At 32.7% G+C, this 14,650-nt stretch overlaps 1 protein-coding gene across 5 annotated transcripts in view; it reads right to left on the bottom strand.

Moving 5' to 3' along the window:
• Positions 1-14,650, bottom strand: part of LOC106615994 (pneumococcal serine-rich repeat protein) — a 78,510-nt gene that overhangs the window by 48,498 nt on the left and 15,362 nt on the right. For 2 of the 5 annotated variants that reach the window (XM_070109112.1, XM_036375655.2), the window contains exon 2: positions 1,290-2,859. In XM_070109112.1, coding sequence (XP_069965213.1) covers positions 1,290-1,686 — 397 coding nt within the window. In that variant the 5' untranslated portion in view covers positions 1,687-2,859. Of the gene's footprint in view, positions 1-1,289; positions 2,860-5,670; positions 5,826-14,650 lie in introns of those variants that run through there. The other 3 variants (XM_070109113.1, XM_070109114.1, XM_036375656.2) reach the window with 2 other exon arrangements.

The following is a 14,650-nucleotide window of genomic DNA, read 5'->3' as shown; positions in this document are numbered from 1 at the left end:
TTGGAATATTAGCGTTGATTTCGGCCTTACGCACACATTCGAGTATGTATGAAAATACGTATATATGTATGTACATACAATTCCAGTGGAAGGGCAGAATTTGCATTACTCTCGTAGCCTGCTTACGTACATCAGTTAATTAATTGATAAAGCGTTGATGTGAGAAAAATTTTGTGCTTTTTAACATTTTATTTTCATTATATTTTTCTTTGTTTGGATGGAGTTAATACTTTCAAATTAAAAGGGGCGGAAGTAGACAAATTAAAGAAAGTGAATGCTTATGTGCCTGCAAGGTATTTGAAGTGATTAACACAAATATCGAAAATAATTTAATTAATCTTATTTATTTTTTAATTATTAATTTATTTTAATTAATATTATTTGATTTTTCATACATTTTTTTTGAATTATAATGTATTTTTCAGTAATAATAATTGTATATATATTTTTTTAATTCAAAATTATTTTCATTTTATAAATCTGTTTTTAGATTGTATGTTAATTGACATTTATTTTTTAATTTAATACTTAATTTTTTTAAATTTATGAATATAAATTTATGTAATATTTTTAATTTTCCTTAAAAATGTATGTTTAATATTTCCTGAACTAAATTTATATATATTTTAAAATTAGAATGTATTTTTGAAAATAAATTGCTTTAAATTTAAAATAATTAAAGATATTTTTATAAACTAAAACTTTTATTAATTAGAATTTTTTTAGCAAAAGGTTTTAGTTTAAATTAATTTATTTTTCAATTGAAAAATTTTCATGAATGAAATTTATTTTTAATATTATTTACTTACTTAATAAAATATTATTTTTAATTTTCCTTAAAAATTTAGCATAATGGCTGAACTACATTCAAATTAAAAATCATTTTAAAATTTATGAAATGAAAAATTGTTTTATATATTTAACTTAGTTTGTAAAATTAAAATTCATGTTTGTTAGAAGAAAATTAATTTATTGTTGAAATTGTTTTCTATATCAAAACTAGTTTTTACATTTATATACCTCCATATTTTTTTAAAATGATTTTTAAAATGAAGTTTTACATTAAAAGCAAAACGTACATTACGTAGTTTAGTAATTCGTTAACGAATCATACACAAACTCCTCGTTATCGATTTATCGATACTGCAATGTCATCTATCCATATTAGCGTCACTAATGCAACTGTCACTAAGCGTTTAAATTAATTATGTGTAAGAAATATGAAACAAGGTAAGGCTATCAAAGTGCCTTTGCGTCTTATTTCTAATGAATATTCAATTGGTACTCACATAAATCCATGAGATACGTGGATGGTAAGTAACCGGCCACAGCGGCAGCGCTCGCCAATGTCTGCTGCAATTCCAATGGCAACTGCAACAGCGCTTGAGTGGTGGCGTATGCTGTGAATGCCGACGATGGTGATGGTGTTGGACAAGAAGTGGCAGCTGTTGCAGTCGCCATGGCAATTGGTATTGTGGGCGATAGAATTGCTGTTGGTGTTTGTGTGGACGTGGTATGTATTCCCACTGAGGCGGCTAAATCACTAAATGGTTGTGTAGTTGTTGCTGCTTCTGCTGCTGTGACGGCGGCAGCTGCTGTGGCTGCTGCTATGGTTTTTAATGGCTTCGTAGGCGTTGCGGCCACCGCAGCAGTGGCGGTAAGCATGGGTGCATTAGCCGTTTCCATTTTAACACTACTTTTCTATTATTAATAATTTATTTTAAATATGTATTTAAGACTTAAGGTTTTATACTGTGTTTTTTACACTGAAAAAAATTACACGGTAAATTAAAATTTTTTACTTTTCATTCCAATTTCACTTGCTTATATTATTGGCTATGGACATTAAATATTTATTTTTGGTAATTCAAAAAAAGAACAAGTTTTCAACACGCGCACTAATGCAAATTTGCCGCAAAAGATTAAATTTTCGTGTGCAATCACTCGTTAATTCCACATTACAATCAGTTCGCTGAAATCAATCACGTGTTCATCAGCAACAGACAATGCAAGTTTGTGGCGGACGGGAAATATTATAAATTGGTGCTAGCTGGGAAAGTACACGCGATCTCGCGATCAGCTTGCAACATCTTGTACCATTCGCAAAAATATTTTCTGCATTAGGCAATTATAATTAGTCGCATTCGTGTTTTAACTTTACTGTTGACTTAATTTCTGCAAAATTCCATCATTGCCTGTCTCTAATTGCTAGATTGCTGATTTTTAATTGCTTTCTTTGGCGCGTCTAACTGCTACTTTTACTTGCACAAGGATTTTCACTGGCTTTCGAAACATATAATTAACATATGCTTCCCAATTTTTGCACTTTTTTCAGCGATTTTAATTTAATTTTTTTTTGGATATTTTCAGACATTTCAACACGCGATAATCACTGTGCACGGTGAGTGATTCCTTAGGCACAAATTAAAAAGAAAAAAATTCCAAAAATTTTCCCGTTTAAGACGAAAAATTTTTTCTATGTTTAAAGCAAGTTAGCAATATGTTACATTCATTTTCAAAACACTGTTGCGTTTTCATATTTCACAAAATTTTAGATTTGCACATCGGCATGCAAATTGGTGCAGGAAGGTTTTACAACAGTTTTGAGTATGCCCGTACAAGTTTCATAAATTCTTTGCAAATTCATATGTAAATTTTATATTTTTCTTAATTTCATTTTTTACAGCTTTTGCTTGCGTTGTTTCGTGTTGTTTCAGCGCGCAGGTGTGCATTTTATTGCTCGCGTGTTTATCGTTGAGTGTTGTTTACTTTTTATATGCACAGTACATGTATTCTTTAGTCCATATGAACACAAGTAACATATGCGAATCAATATTTACGCCAATTTTACATTTGGAACTGCAATTAAAAGAAAAATAAAATTTGGGTGAGTGGCTTTGTAATATTTTTATTAACAACACTAATATAATTGGAGTATAAGAAATCTTATTTTAATTTAAATAAATGTTTCTTCTAATTGAAATCAAATATGCCTCACTGGTTACATCAAAATTTCAAACATTAGGAAAATTTTGTTCGCCAGTTCAATGCTTTACTCTATTATAACGTTCGCCGAAACTCACTTCACTCACCTTTACCGTGGTTTGTCGGTTAACATTTTGGCTGAGAGGAAAATATTTTTTTTTTGTTTTTGAATAATTTTTGCATTTAACTAGAATAAGTCTCGTATCTCCTTTTTTCAATTCCATCATAAATGTGAAGGGTTGTGCCACTAACGAAGCTGAATAAATAATAATAAAATTGTTTTTCTGTAATTCGTTAAAATTAAAATTACCTTCTTCTTATAAATAAAATTGCATATAGTTTTAATCATACATATATATATAACAAAGTCATTGAAACGATTTTTCAATCACCATCATATTTGTTGAAATTTTGCATAACTTTTTTAACACCATTGTTTTTTTAATACACCATTGTTACCTAATTTTCTATATTTTATTTGCATCATTAATATTTTTTCTGAGTACTCATAAATCATTTCATGATATACTCAATGCTATCATATTTTTTGTTTGTTAATTGTATACAATCTTCTCAGCTAACCACAACAACAATGAAGAAAACGGCAAACGTCAAAATTCGCAATGAAAAAATGCAAAAATTATAAATAATAAATAAATGAGACGGCGCTTGATTGCACAGAAAATAGACGAAGTGGCACAGAAAAAGCTACATACAATAAATTAAAAATTAAACAAGTCACTGCTATCTACTGTTTTAAAAGTGATATATTTCAATTCTTTTGTTATTTTTCCTAAGAAAATTTCGAAATTTTTTTATATAAAGCCCTTGTGTCATAAACTCTAGTTTAAGGTTTCCTGTTTGTGTTTATGAAAATTATTAGGTAGTCTTTGCGATTATATAGTGTTGATTTTTATTCACAATGTGAACGGTACGAACGGTAAAACGTTGTTTCGCGTAATCCGTTTGTATTAATCCGACATTTTCAAAATTAATTCCATCATCTATGTTTCTAGTAATAATACTTGAAAAATGTTTCTGATCAAGCCTTGAAGTATTAACTTGTTATAAAGGTTACATTAAGAAAGGCTCAGGATGACTAAACTCAGGCTACCAAGGGTTACAGCTAGGTGAACTGTAGACGGCCTAATATCTTAGGTTAGCTGTGAATACCCAATAAGCAGCCGCTGATTAAGAGCGACAGGAAAGAAAGGTTCCGTTATGAATAGATAATAGAATAAAAAGGAAAGGTTATGAATAGATTATTCGAGTGAATACCTATCCATGGGAGAGAGAGAGAGAGCGATGCGGCACACCACAATGGAAACCGATATACAAATATTTCCAATTGCTTGAATTTGTATAAACGCGTTGAGGGAACTACTCCGAACTCGCGCCCATCAGAATTGAGAAGAGTAAGATTTTAATAAAGGTATACTGGAAAAACTTCGATCACTAGTGTTACAAAAGAGGGCGAACACCCGCCAAGAAAACATGGTGTTGACCGAGTCCACATCGACGATCTCAGGAGCAAACCTGGCAAGCTCCTTGACGAAACACAATACCCCAATATCGGCGAAAACCACCTCCATTCTACAGAAGTCCTTAAGACAGGAGTTTGTATACAAAATGCGACTGGCAGAGGATGAGTTCATCGAAAAATATAGAAGGATTGTCCAAAAAATGAAGCAGGCAATGGCAAAATAGAAAAACGTCAGGCTTGACGTAAAAAACGACGCAGCGATGATGTTGTCCAAGAAGAAACTGCAACCTATAGTTGAAACCAACATCCAACGGCTACGCCCCAGGCCACCACATCTAAACGAATTGTCATTAGTTCTGCGAAAACACGTTCTGTCGCGCATTTCCGAAATAGAAAAGCCGAACAGTAAAAAACTGTAATGCCGAGGAAGCCCGATTAGCGTCAAAAATCGATAAAAAGCACCTCAATAACTGATGCTTCAGGAAAACCAACAAAAAAGTTTAATAAAAGTAGAAGGCGAAAAGATAATCGGAAGCAGTTATTATAAAGCTAATAAAAGGGAACAGCTACGCAGATATTCTGAGAGATATCAAAAGGAGTTTAAAAAGCAGAAGTGAATATAAGGGGAATATGGAAAACTACAGCAGGCGCACTTTTACTGAAGTTAAAAAAGGGTCTTGCCGACTGGTCTTGCCGAATTTCTTCAAAATTTTAAAGCGATCACATAAGTAACAAACCTTAAACCAAAGGCCACAGTAGCGAGCTTGAAACCCTAGCGACAAAGGAAGAAGTCATTGCAGCGATATAGAGCGCTCTTGGAGAATCAGTGTCTGAACCCAAAATAAACATCTCTTTATCCAACCGTTAAAGCAGATATACCGATAAAACAAAAGAGGATGAATCAGTTGCAGGCTACGCTTGAAGGAAGTTAGAAGGGTGAAATAATTTGCAATAAAAATCTTTGTGTGTTTTTGTTTTTTAAATGCAATATCCGTTCATATCTAATTTATCAATGTAATGATTTTTTTTTTTTGATAGTAAAAAGGTTTTTGTCCACCCTGTTTAACTGAATACAAGCTTGTACTGCTAAGTTGTTTACTTTGCTACACTACTAGTAAGAATATGTGTTTGTATATAGTAATATCTTTTTGTAATTTATATCTTTTGTTTATCTTTTAATCTTTACATACTTCCATACATACATGTATTTCTGTAGCTACTGTCCCCAGCCGATTTCTGTGTATTGCAGTCCCACACGTATTTGCTGCCTTTATTAAACTTGTTTGTATAAAATATTATAATAATTTATTTAAATCAATTTCAGTTAACTTTTTTACACATTTTCCAAATCGTTTTCACTTCGATCCATTTTTTGTATTTTTTATATATTTTTATATTTTTTTATAATTATCTATTTTTATTTTGTAATTTTTTATTAGCGTTTTTTCGTTATTTAAGTTTTATTCACTTGTCGATATTGCCAAAATAATTCGCGTAAACACAATAAATTTTCGTTGAAATTCGTCGACGTCGTCGGCATCGTTAGTGTTTCTACCGTCACACCGTATTGTAGAATTGAGACTGAAAATGAAGCGTCTGAAACGAATTTCGACACAGACTCAAGCTCGACGTAGACCCGCAAATGTAAAAAATGTGCGCTTAAACAAATTTTTGTGAGATTTTTTTGCAGCGCGATGCTTTTATTTGCGCCTTTGTCAGCATTCATTCAATACAATATAATTCGAAATTCTCACTCGTGTCGGTTAAATGAAATTATGTAAATGTATGTATGTATGAGCACACAAATTGCCTCCAGCCGAAACACGACTCTATTGCAAAGATCACTAAAGATCAACGCGCATATGCAGTGCCTGCAAAACTCACACACACACACATACACACCTACAAATATCAAATCTGTAATACCGTTTAAGTGTGTAGTCATGTGTGGCCCGCCGCAATCTATTGTCGCTGGCGAATATGCTCGGGTGTAACGTCATTGTCTGGTCGGATCTTTATTGTGCTTCAGCAGTTAACTTCGAAATTTTCTTTGCTGCTATTGTTGTTGTTTTCGGCGATTTGCTTTGTGTGGGTGGCAATCAAAATGTTTCGCTTGCTTTTGTTTGGCATTCAAGCGCGTCAAAGTTGAATGGAAATAGTTTATTGCAAACAATCGGTTTCGCTTTCATTTTGTGCAAAGCTCAATTGCGAAGTGTAACGAAAGGGCAATGATATCAACGCTCTAAAGTGAGCGGCAGAAGAAGCTTTTTATCGAAATGTGTTTGCTTGAGAGTTGTTGTAAAACATTAGGAAGGCAGTGAACTTTGCGTGATCGCAAATCTCAATACAAACTATTGTGGGAAATATCCATTATAATTGGTTAGGTTTTTTTTTTTTTTTCTCTCAGAGATCAGCTAGTTGATTACCCAGAAAGTTCTTCAGACAAAAACTGCTTGGATATATGGCGCAGATACCATATGTAGATTCGTAGACAAATAAAATAGCGGTATATAGAGATTCCTAGTGGAATAGCTGTCAAAATAGATGACAAATATCAATCATCTTTATGCTAAATAGTTCGTAGTTCTGTCAATTGGGTAGGTGATAAGGCTGGCTATGGTAGGAAGAGTGTTGCATTGGTCCAATCACGGTATTTAAAAGCCTTAACTTCTATTTAAATAGTAAATGTCAAAATATTGGTAAATTCTATGGTGCCATACCTCTAGAAACACTCTTTATAATCCTAAATGATGTACATATGTTGAAAGAACAGTGCAGGTTTGAACTCTTACTTGGAATACTTTGGTTTAGTCCCTCGAAAGATCAGAGTTTTCCAATTCTAATATTTCTTGCAATGTTTTAGCGCTAAATCGGTACCAAATCTTCTAAAGTAATTTGTTACAGCTAATATTTGACACCAATCACTTCCAATTTATGAAGTGTCATACTATTTTTGTAAATGATCCAATCTTTCAAATGTTGTCTTTCATAACCACATTGGAATTTAGTACACCTTAACCAAATTTGATGTCTAACTGTAATCAATGACCAAAGCGAGCTAACATGAGCTAAAAATTAGAAATAAAACAATAACAAATATTGTCTAAAAACGCAACTAACTTTGGTAAGACCACCTTGTGTCTGCGGCTTGTTACGGTCAAGACCAGACTAGACTTAGTGCTTAAGCAACTAAAAAAAGAGAATAAAACGAAAAATATATAAAATACGAGCCCACTAAACGCACAACCGCTAACGCTGGGTCAAGTAGCTCCTAAATAACATGAACCGAGTCTAAAAACAAGATGACTGAATGACAGTTTCGCTGCAACTTTGAGTGTAGAACGAGAAGTAGAAACTGCGCAACAAAGTCATTAAAATTTGTGAAACAAAATTAAAAGAAAGAACAAAAATAAAGAATGCAAAAAAAAAAGCTCAATACGTCGCAAACAAAAATAACAATAATTACATTGGGAACAAAGAAATAATTAAATTTGTAATTTAGTGCATTGCTCTTAATTGACAGTTCGAAAAGCAACACCAAAAATTGACAATTTAATTGGCGCTGTGAAAGGTTTGCAATCGAATGAAATCGATAAGCAGGCTAAAGAAAAATAAAAAAACGATACTTTTTTTGTTTGGAATTTTGCCGAACAACAATTAAATATTCGTAGTCGTTGTGTGCTTCAAAAACATTTTTATTCAGCACTTTCTTTACATTTGTTGATCACTGAGAATCCATTGACCGTCAGCGCTGACATTTGTATTTCATTGAATTCAAATATTTCTCGTGGGTGTTGACAAAATTTAAATTTAAGTGTAGGCAAAAACGCTTTTTTGCATAATTTCTTGCTTAACGTACGTTATCATTGATCGCTGTACAAATATTTATTCTGCGATTTGTGATTTAAACCTATTTGAGGCTATTAATATCGATCAGAAGCAGGATTACCGCCAATCATAATAGCAAAAATTTATCTAAGCTTAATGTTGTGTGTTTATAAACGGGCTATATATAATATAATATATAATAATGCCCAATCTGGTAAATTGTAATCAGATGGTAACCTAGCCCACTTCTTACATAACGGTTATGTTTAAAGCTACTTGAAGTGTGATAACGTAATAAGTAAACTAGTCAGAGCCATTTAATTTTCAACCCAAGATCGTATAAAAGGGATCAATAGGAGCCGGTGTAAAAATTGAACAATGGGCGTGGCATCGTCTACCTTTGGGTGAAATCCTATACTTTAGAAACTACTTGACCAATTTTATTGTAGTCAAATCGAGTGCATAACATTAATACAACGTTATTATGTTACGCTGTGAAAAGTTACGAGTTACAATCGCACCTACTTCCCATAAATATATCAAAATTTTAGCCATATGATTCTTAACGGTATATGAAACTAGTGACGTTATTGAAATAAAACTTTACACACGAAGAGGATTTAAGGTACGCAATCTCATGGTCCAGAAATAGTCAAAATCGAACCATAAGTTTTCAAGTCCCCAGATACCGAATAGGTGGATCTCAGTGCCTATGGCTAACTGTTTACCGAAAATATCGGTCAAATTGTCTAGTTCTTTACTGAAAGTCCCACAACATCTTTTTTTGGAAATAAGATAACGATAAGATTGGAAATAGGAGAACGATTTTTGAACTTCCTCTTGACTTTATATCGTATATACCAGTCACTATGCGAAATATCTTAAAGAAATTGGGAGAGCTTGTCGCTGTAATAACAGTGTGTGTCTGTGCCTAAAATGGATAATATCGGGCCGTTTAGAAAGCATAGCCCCCATTTACCTAATATTCTAACTTCCGGTTGAATTTATAGCGTACATACTATATGTCGTTAATAAGTAAGATGCCTTAGGATGATTAGGTAAAGGTATGGATTAAATATACTACAGCTTAATTCTGAAAATTGAAGTGATATTTTTGATAAATATAATGCGATTTAGTGTTGAATATGAATCGAATTAGTCTAGAGTCTAGACCTTGACCTGAATCTCATATGCCAAATATAATGACTTCCGATTATTTGGCTGACTTTTTCCTCATATACCCAATGTATTGAATTTTGCCTCTTTGGTAGAGTATATCATATACTGCACAATATCCCGTTGAATGATTTTAAAATATACATACATACCTATGTATATTAGGGATATGAAGCAATATATAGCAATGAAGTTAAGTAAGTCTTTGACCTGTAATATAACTTTATAACATACCAAACATGATTCCAATTCTTTCATCCTTTCGTCGAACAATGAATATTGAATTCTTTCGCAACATTTTTTAATACAAAGTTTTGCCAGCTCCTGAAAGTATAACCCCGACTTAGATCCTTATAAATTGCGAAAATATTAGTTTTATAATGTATTTTATTTTTCATGTACAACATAAATCCTAAAAGCTATTGAATTTTTGACATCTCTAGTCATATTACCGGTGGGGCAGATTCAAATGCAACTTGCCATATGTTTCAAAAGGGATATATGTATGTACAGAAATAAAATTTAAGTACTAGAAAGTACCAATTTATTTTCTTATTTATTTTCAAATAAAACAATTTCCTGTATACAGAATTTTACAAAATAGTATTTTAAATTTTCCCACCTTATTACTACTACTAAATTATTCTACTTCCATAAAATGCGCTTGGTTCCAAAATATTTGTTATTCATGCATTTAATATGTAGTTCTCTGCATTTAATATGTAGTTCTCGGCATTATAAATATGTATTTACCAACTTGTATTCTCTCCTCTCTCACTTTGTTTCAATTTGTACGTGCATTTATTGCATTCTTAATTAGTCGTTAGCATTAGCCCACACGGTTGCACTGGTGGACGTTGGCATGACAGCAACACAAATTGAAAACAAATATATTTACACGTTTTGTTGTTGTTGCGTCAAAGTCATTTGTCGTCGTCGTCTTCGTACTCGTCGCTTTCCTGTGTCAGTTAGTTGTTCTACAACTTTTAATGAGATGATCGTTATAGGCATATTAATGGGAGATAATCTTGCTTTTGTAATGAATTGAAACAGGATTTTATTATTATTTATAAAGGCTACCGCCTTGATCACTCATATTATTAATAATGTTATGCCCGTTTGAGCTCTTGTAACAGAAAAATGCCCGGCTTTTGGTTGGGTTAGAATTCTACGCTGTAATTAAATTTTGTTTTCTACCTGTAATTGTGATTATACGGCGACTTCCGTGTCTGCAAAAGCTGTTTTGATTATGAATCAGGCAAAGATATGAGAAATATTATGAAGGGTTTGATTTTATATAATCGTTGGGTCACACTAACAATGATAGAGACAACATTGCAAGTCGCGACGTCATAATAGAAACGAACTGTCAAACATTCATAGTAATGGTAAACAGAGTCTTCCAGTCCTTTTGTCACAAACCAATGCAACTTTTTGTCGAGCGCATTTGAACAAAAGCAACGGGACGAAATTGTCTTATTCTCACCCTCAATCATTCTTGGGTTCTACAAACAATACTAAAATACAATATATGGTAAATACAAGTTAAGTTATTCTAAAAGAGGAAGAGGAGTTGGTCCTTATTACCTTTCAATTATAGAAAAATGTGAAAATGCATAGCTGTCAATCTTTAGACTTTAGTAAGCAATCCTTTACAGTGATTACACAAATCACCCCACAAATACCAAGTTAACAGTTTTAGTAATTTATAAAAACACTCTTTTCAATTTTATTACCTCAAAGTACGGTTCGCCATTACATTTGAAACAGCTTGATTACAGCTCTTAATGGCCTAAACAATTGTCAGTGACAACGTACATCACACAAAATACATTGCTGTCAATAACTTTATTAGTAACATGTGTTGGCAACGCGGCCAAAACTCAATTGGCACTCAACTCATGTACTCCCGATTGCTAATTGTCGCTTATCGTTGGACAAACATTAGTTTAATCAGATTTATCAATGACATTAAGGTAGTGACGGTCGCGTTTGTGAATTTTTTTAAAGGTTTATTTAACAAAATATTTTAAGCATGAGCAAACAAAATGAAGAATTGTAGACAAGAAGCAATAAAGAATAGTTCGCAAGTGAAAGTTTGCAATTTACAGCGAAATAGATGGGAGTGCCTCAGAGTGATTATTTATGCAGCACAGCAAGTACGCTTGGCGGTATTCAGTGAGAGTGAATGAGAAATTACTTATTGTTGAATTCAATTTATTGAAGGTTTGTTGTAATTTGTTATTGTTTTAAATTTGAAAAATTTTGTTTTTTGTGTTTCGCTGATGGTGGACTAGATTCTTACTTTATTCATTTCATATCGACATTTTTAGACTATAAGTCTGATCTTTAGGGTAATAGGAATGGTATGGATCCTTAATATGAAATTTCTGTAAATTAAGAATCAATTCATTGGTTTACCGACATATACATATGAAGCATATTTATTGACTAAATTTTGTTATGCATCATCAGAATGCAAATGCAAGATTTTAATTACAAGATCTAGTAAAAAGAAATCATTATATTCCCCATAGGTCGCTTTAATAAACTGTACCTCGTGTTGTAAATATAAGTGGGCAATCAGGTTACGTTATATGACGTTATAAAGACTAAAATTCGTAATAAAAATTTTTTTGTTTGTTTGACTCGGTATTGTTTCAGCACACGTCAAAGATGGACACTAGTAAAGAAAAAATACGCCATATTTTACAGTTTTCTTTCGATAAAGGCGAAAACGCAAACCAGGCGGCTTAAAATGCGAATATTGTTTATGGTCCTGATACTGTAACAGTCAATTGGCTGCATATATGGTTTCGCCGATTCCGATCCGATAAATATCGATAAAATAACGGAAATTCGACCATCATGTTAACACTGTTCTGATTGGTTAGGAGCTAAACTTTGCACAAAAATATACAGAAAGACCTTGCTTGGTGTTTGGTGAGATTGGCAGGAAATCATTTACTATGAGTTACTCTCCTCCGATAAAAGTCTTAATTCGGACCTGTACTGTCTACAATTAACCCGTCTGAAGGAAGCAATCGCTCAGAAGATTTGGCCAATAGGAGAGGAATTCTGTTCTACCAGGACAACGCCAGGCCACATATATCGATAGTGACTCGCCAGAAGGGAGGTTCTTATGCAATCATTTTATAGTTGAGACCTGGCATCAAGTGATTACTATCTGTTCCCGTCTATGACGACTGATTTTATAGGTGAAAAAATTACCTTGTCAAAATTGACTGTTCCAGCTTTTTTAATTCATAATAACTTTTCCATTTTTTAGAATGTGGCACCTCTGGTTTCAATATTTTTTATGTAATTTTATTTGAACTGTATTTCCCAAATATATTCTAACTGTCATCTATTCTTTTGGTTAAATTTAAAATGATTCTTTGTTTTAAAATGAGTGACAATCCTGTTCACACTCCTAGGAACGATTTAGAAGTAATTTCAGACAAATTGGGATCTTAAATTCATATAGATATTCCTACACTTCAGTTTTGGAGGCTACGCTATATAAAATCGTATGTATGTTAAATTTAAGTCCATCCAGCTCGAATGATAAAGTGCAGATTGCGACAATTAATCTGCAGTGCGATGACATTGTCATGCTTGAGCCTCCATTGGGGTCTTGTAAACATTGACATTTTCTATTGCGTAACCGCGTGCAATATGTTGCTATATATTTAAAAGCCGCTATAACAAATACAACAAACAAAGCGTAAAATTGCAATGAATAAATAAACACAGGGTGCTATTGGACAAATAAACGTAAATAAAACTTTGCCAAGTGACCAACTCAAGAACTTAAGTTTTGTATTCGACACAAAATGCATTGTTCGCATTCGCTTTTATGGCTCAGGTTGCAAACGAGAAGTAAATAAGAAACTTCGGAAAATTGAGTGTCCAGCAAGCGAGTTTCTTTTGTACTCGTATACATTTGAGTTGCACATAAATTCGAACATTCAAACGCAAAGAATTGTCGCCACACATGGAGTCGTGAAACTGTAAACCGCACATTTTTTTCACCAACCTAATGTCGACTAACCTTGAGCTAAAAAGCCATATACAATCTGCGAAAGATGGCTAGAGTACTTTTCATATGTCTCAAGTGGCTTCTCTTTACATTGAACAGCTGCCGTTTTCAAACAAAAAGACATTTTTTATTGGTGACTAAAGCTAAATTAAGTAAGGCTTCAAAAATTTTCTTTTCGGATGATTTTATATATTATATAATAATAATATGTCGAAAATGACATTTGGTAGCTTTTTAATCCAAACTTTCCTCCAATACTTAGTAAAATAATTTTCTATAAGTCTGACCCGTTACTGAGGCTTTTAGAACACCATCTTAAAATAAGTTTTCGTTTTATGTTTAAAAATTAATTTTCTCTAAAGGTCTACCCTTCTAATCTCTGTATCTTTCGGGATTTTTATTACATTGTTTTTTAGGGTGGGTCAAAAACACGAATGTATTTTTTTCTTTTGTACTCGGAAAAATTGGTCAATAGACACTTCCAAGAGGGGCTCTCCAAGTATTAGGTCTTAATTGGAACGGAAGGTGCTCCGAATAACAGTTTACTATTTTTTTCTTATTTTCGGGAAAAAAAATTCATATTTCGCTTCCAACTATTTGAAAAAATATTACGTATCATAGATTTTGTAGGAAATTGAGTATTCAATACAAAATGGTAATCTAACCGTTTAAAAAATTTTAACGGTTGAAGTTTGACTTTTTAAAGGCAAATTTGTTTTTTTTTTTATAACTCAATGCTAACAGTCTTGGCTAAATCGACTCAGCTCGTCCTGCTGCATCATTTATATATAATATATATTTTATAGATCCTCCGACGTTTCCTTTTAGGTGTTACTAACTTCCTATAAACTTCATAGGTATACCCTGTTCACGGTATAAAAAGGCGGTGCGACACACAATTTTGATTAATTCTTAACAGTTTGTTGCCAGATAATTTTTTTATCGAAAAATAAAAACTCAAAACTGTAAAACATCAACAGTAGACCTTAGGTACTAAAGATAATACTTCGGTTTGTTCTCACCAAACTAATATCGTTGTAGAATTAAATATATTGGCTTATGACACACAATACACCACTTCATAGCGCATTGCTGCCGTCAATTGTCAAGTTTCATTTGCAGCTCAATTTGTGTAT

Source organism: Bactrocera oleae, chromosome 4 (assembly GCF_042242935.1).
Source record: "Bactrocera oleae isolate idBacOlea1 chromosome 4, idBacOlea1, whole genome shotgun sequence".
NCBI classification, from domain to species: Eukaryota; Metazoa; Arthropoda; class Insecta; order Diptera; family Tephritidae; genus Bactrocera; species Bactrocera oleae.
The sequence above is the reverse complement of the archived record's forward strand: the minus strand, read 5'-3'. Positions and strand labels throughout refer to the sequence as shown.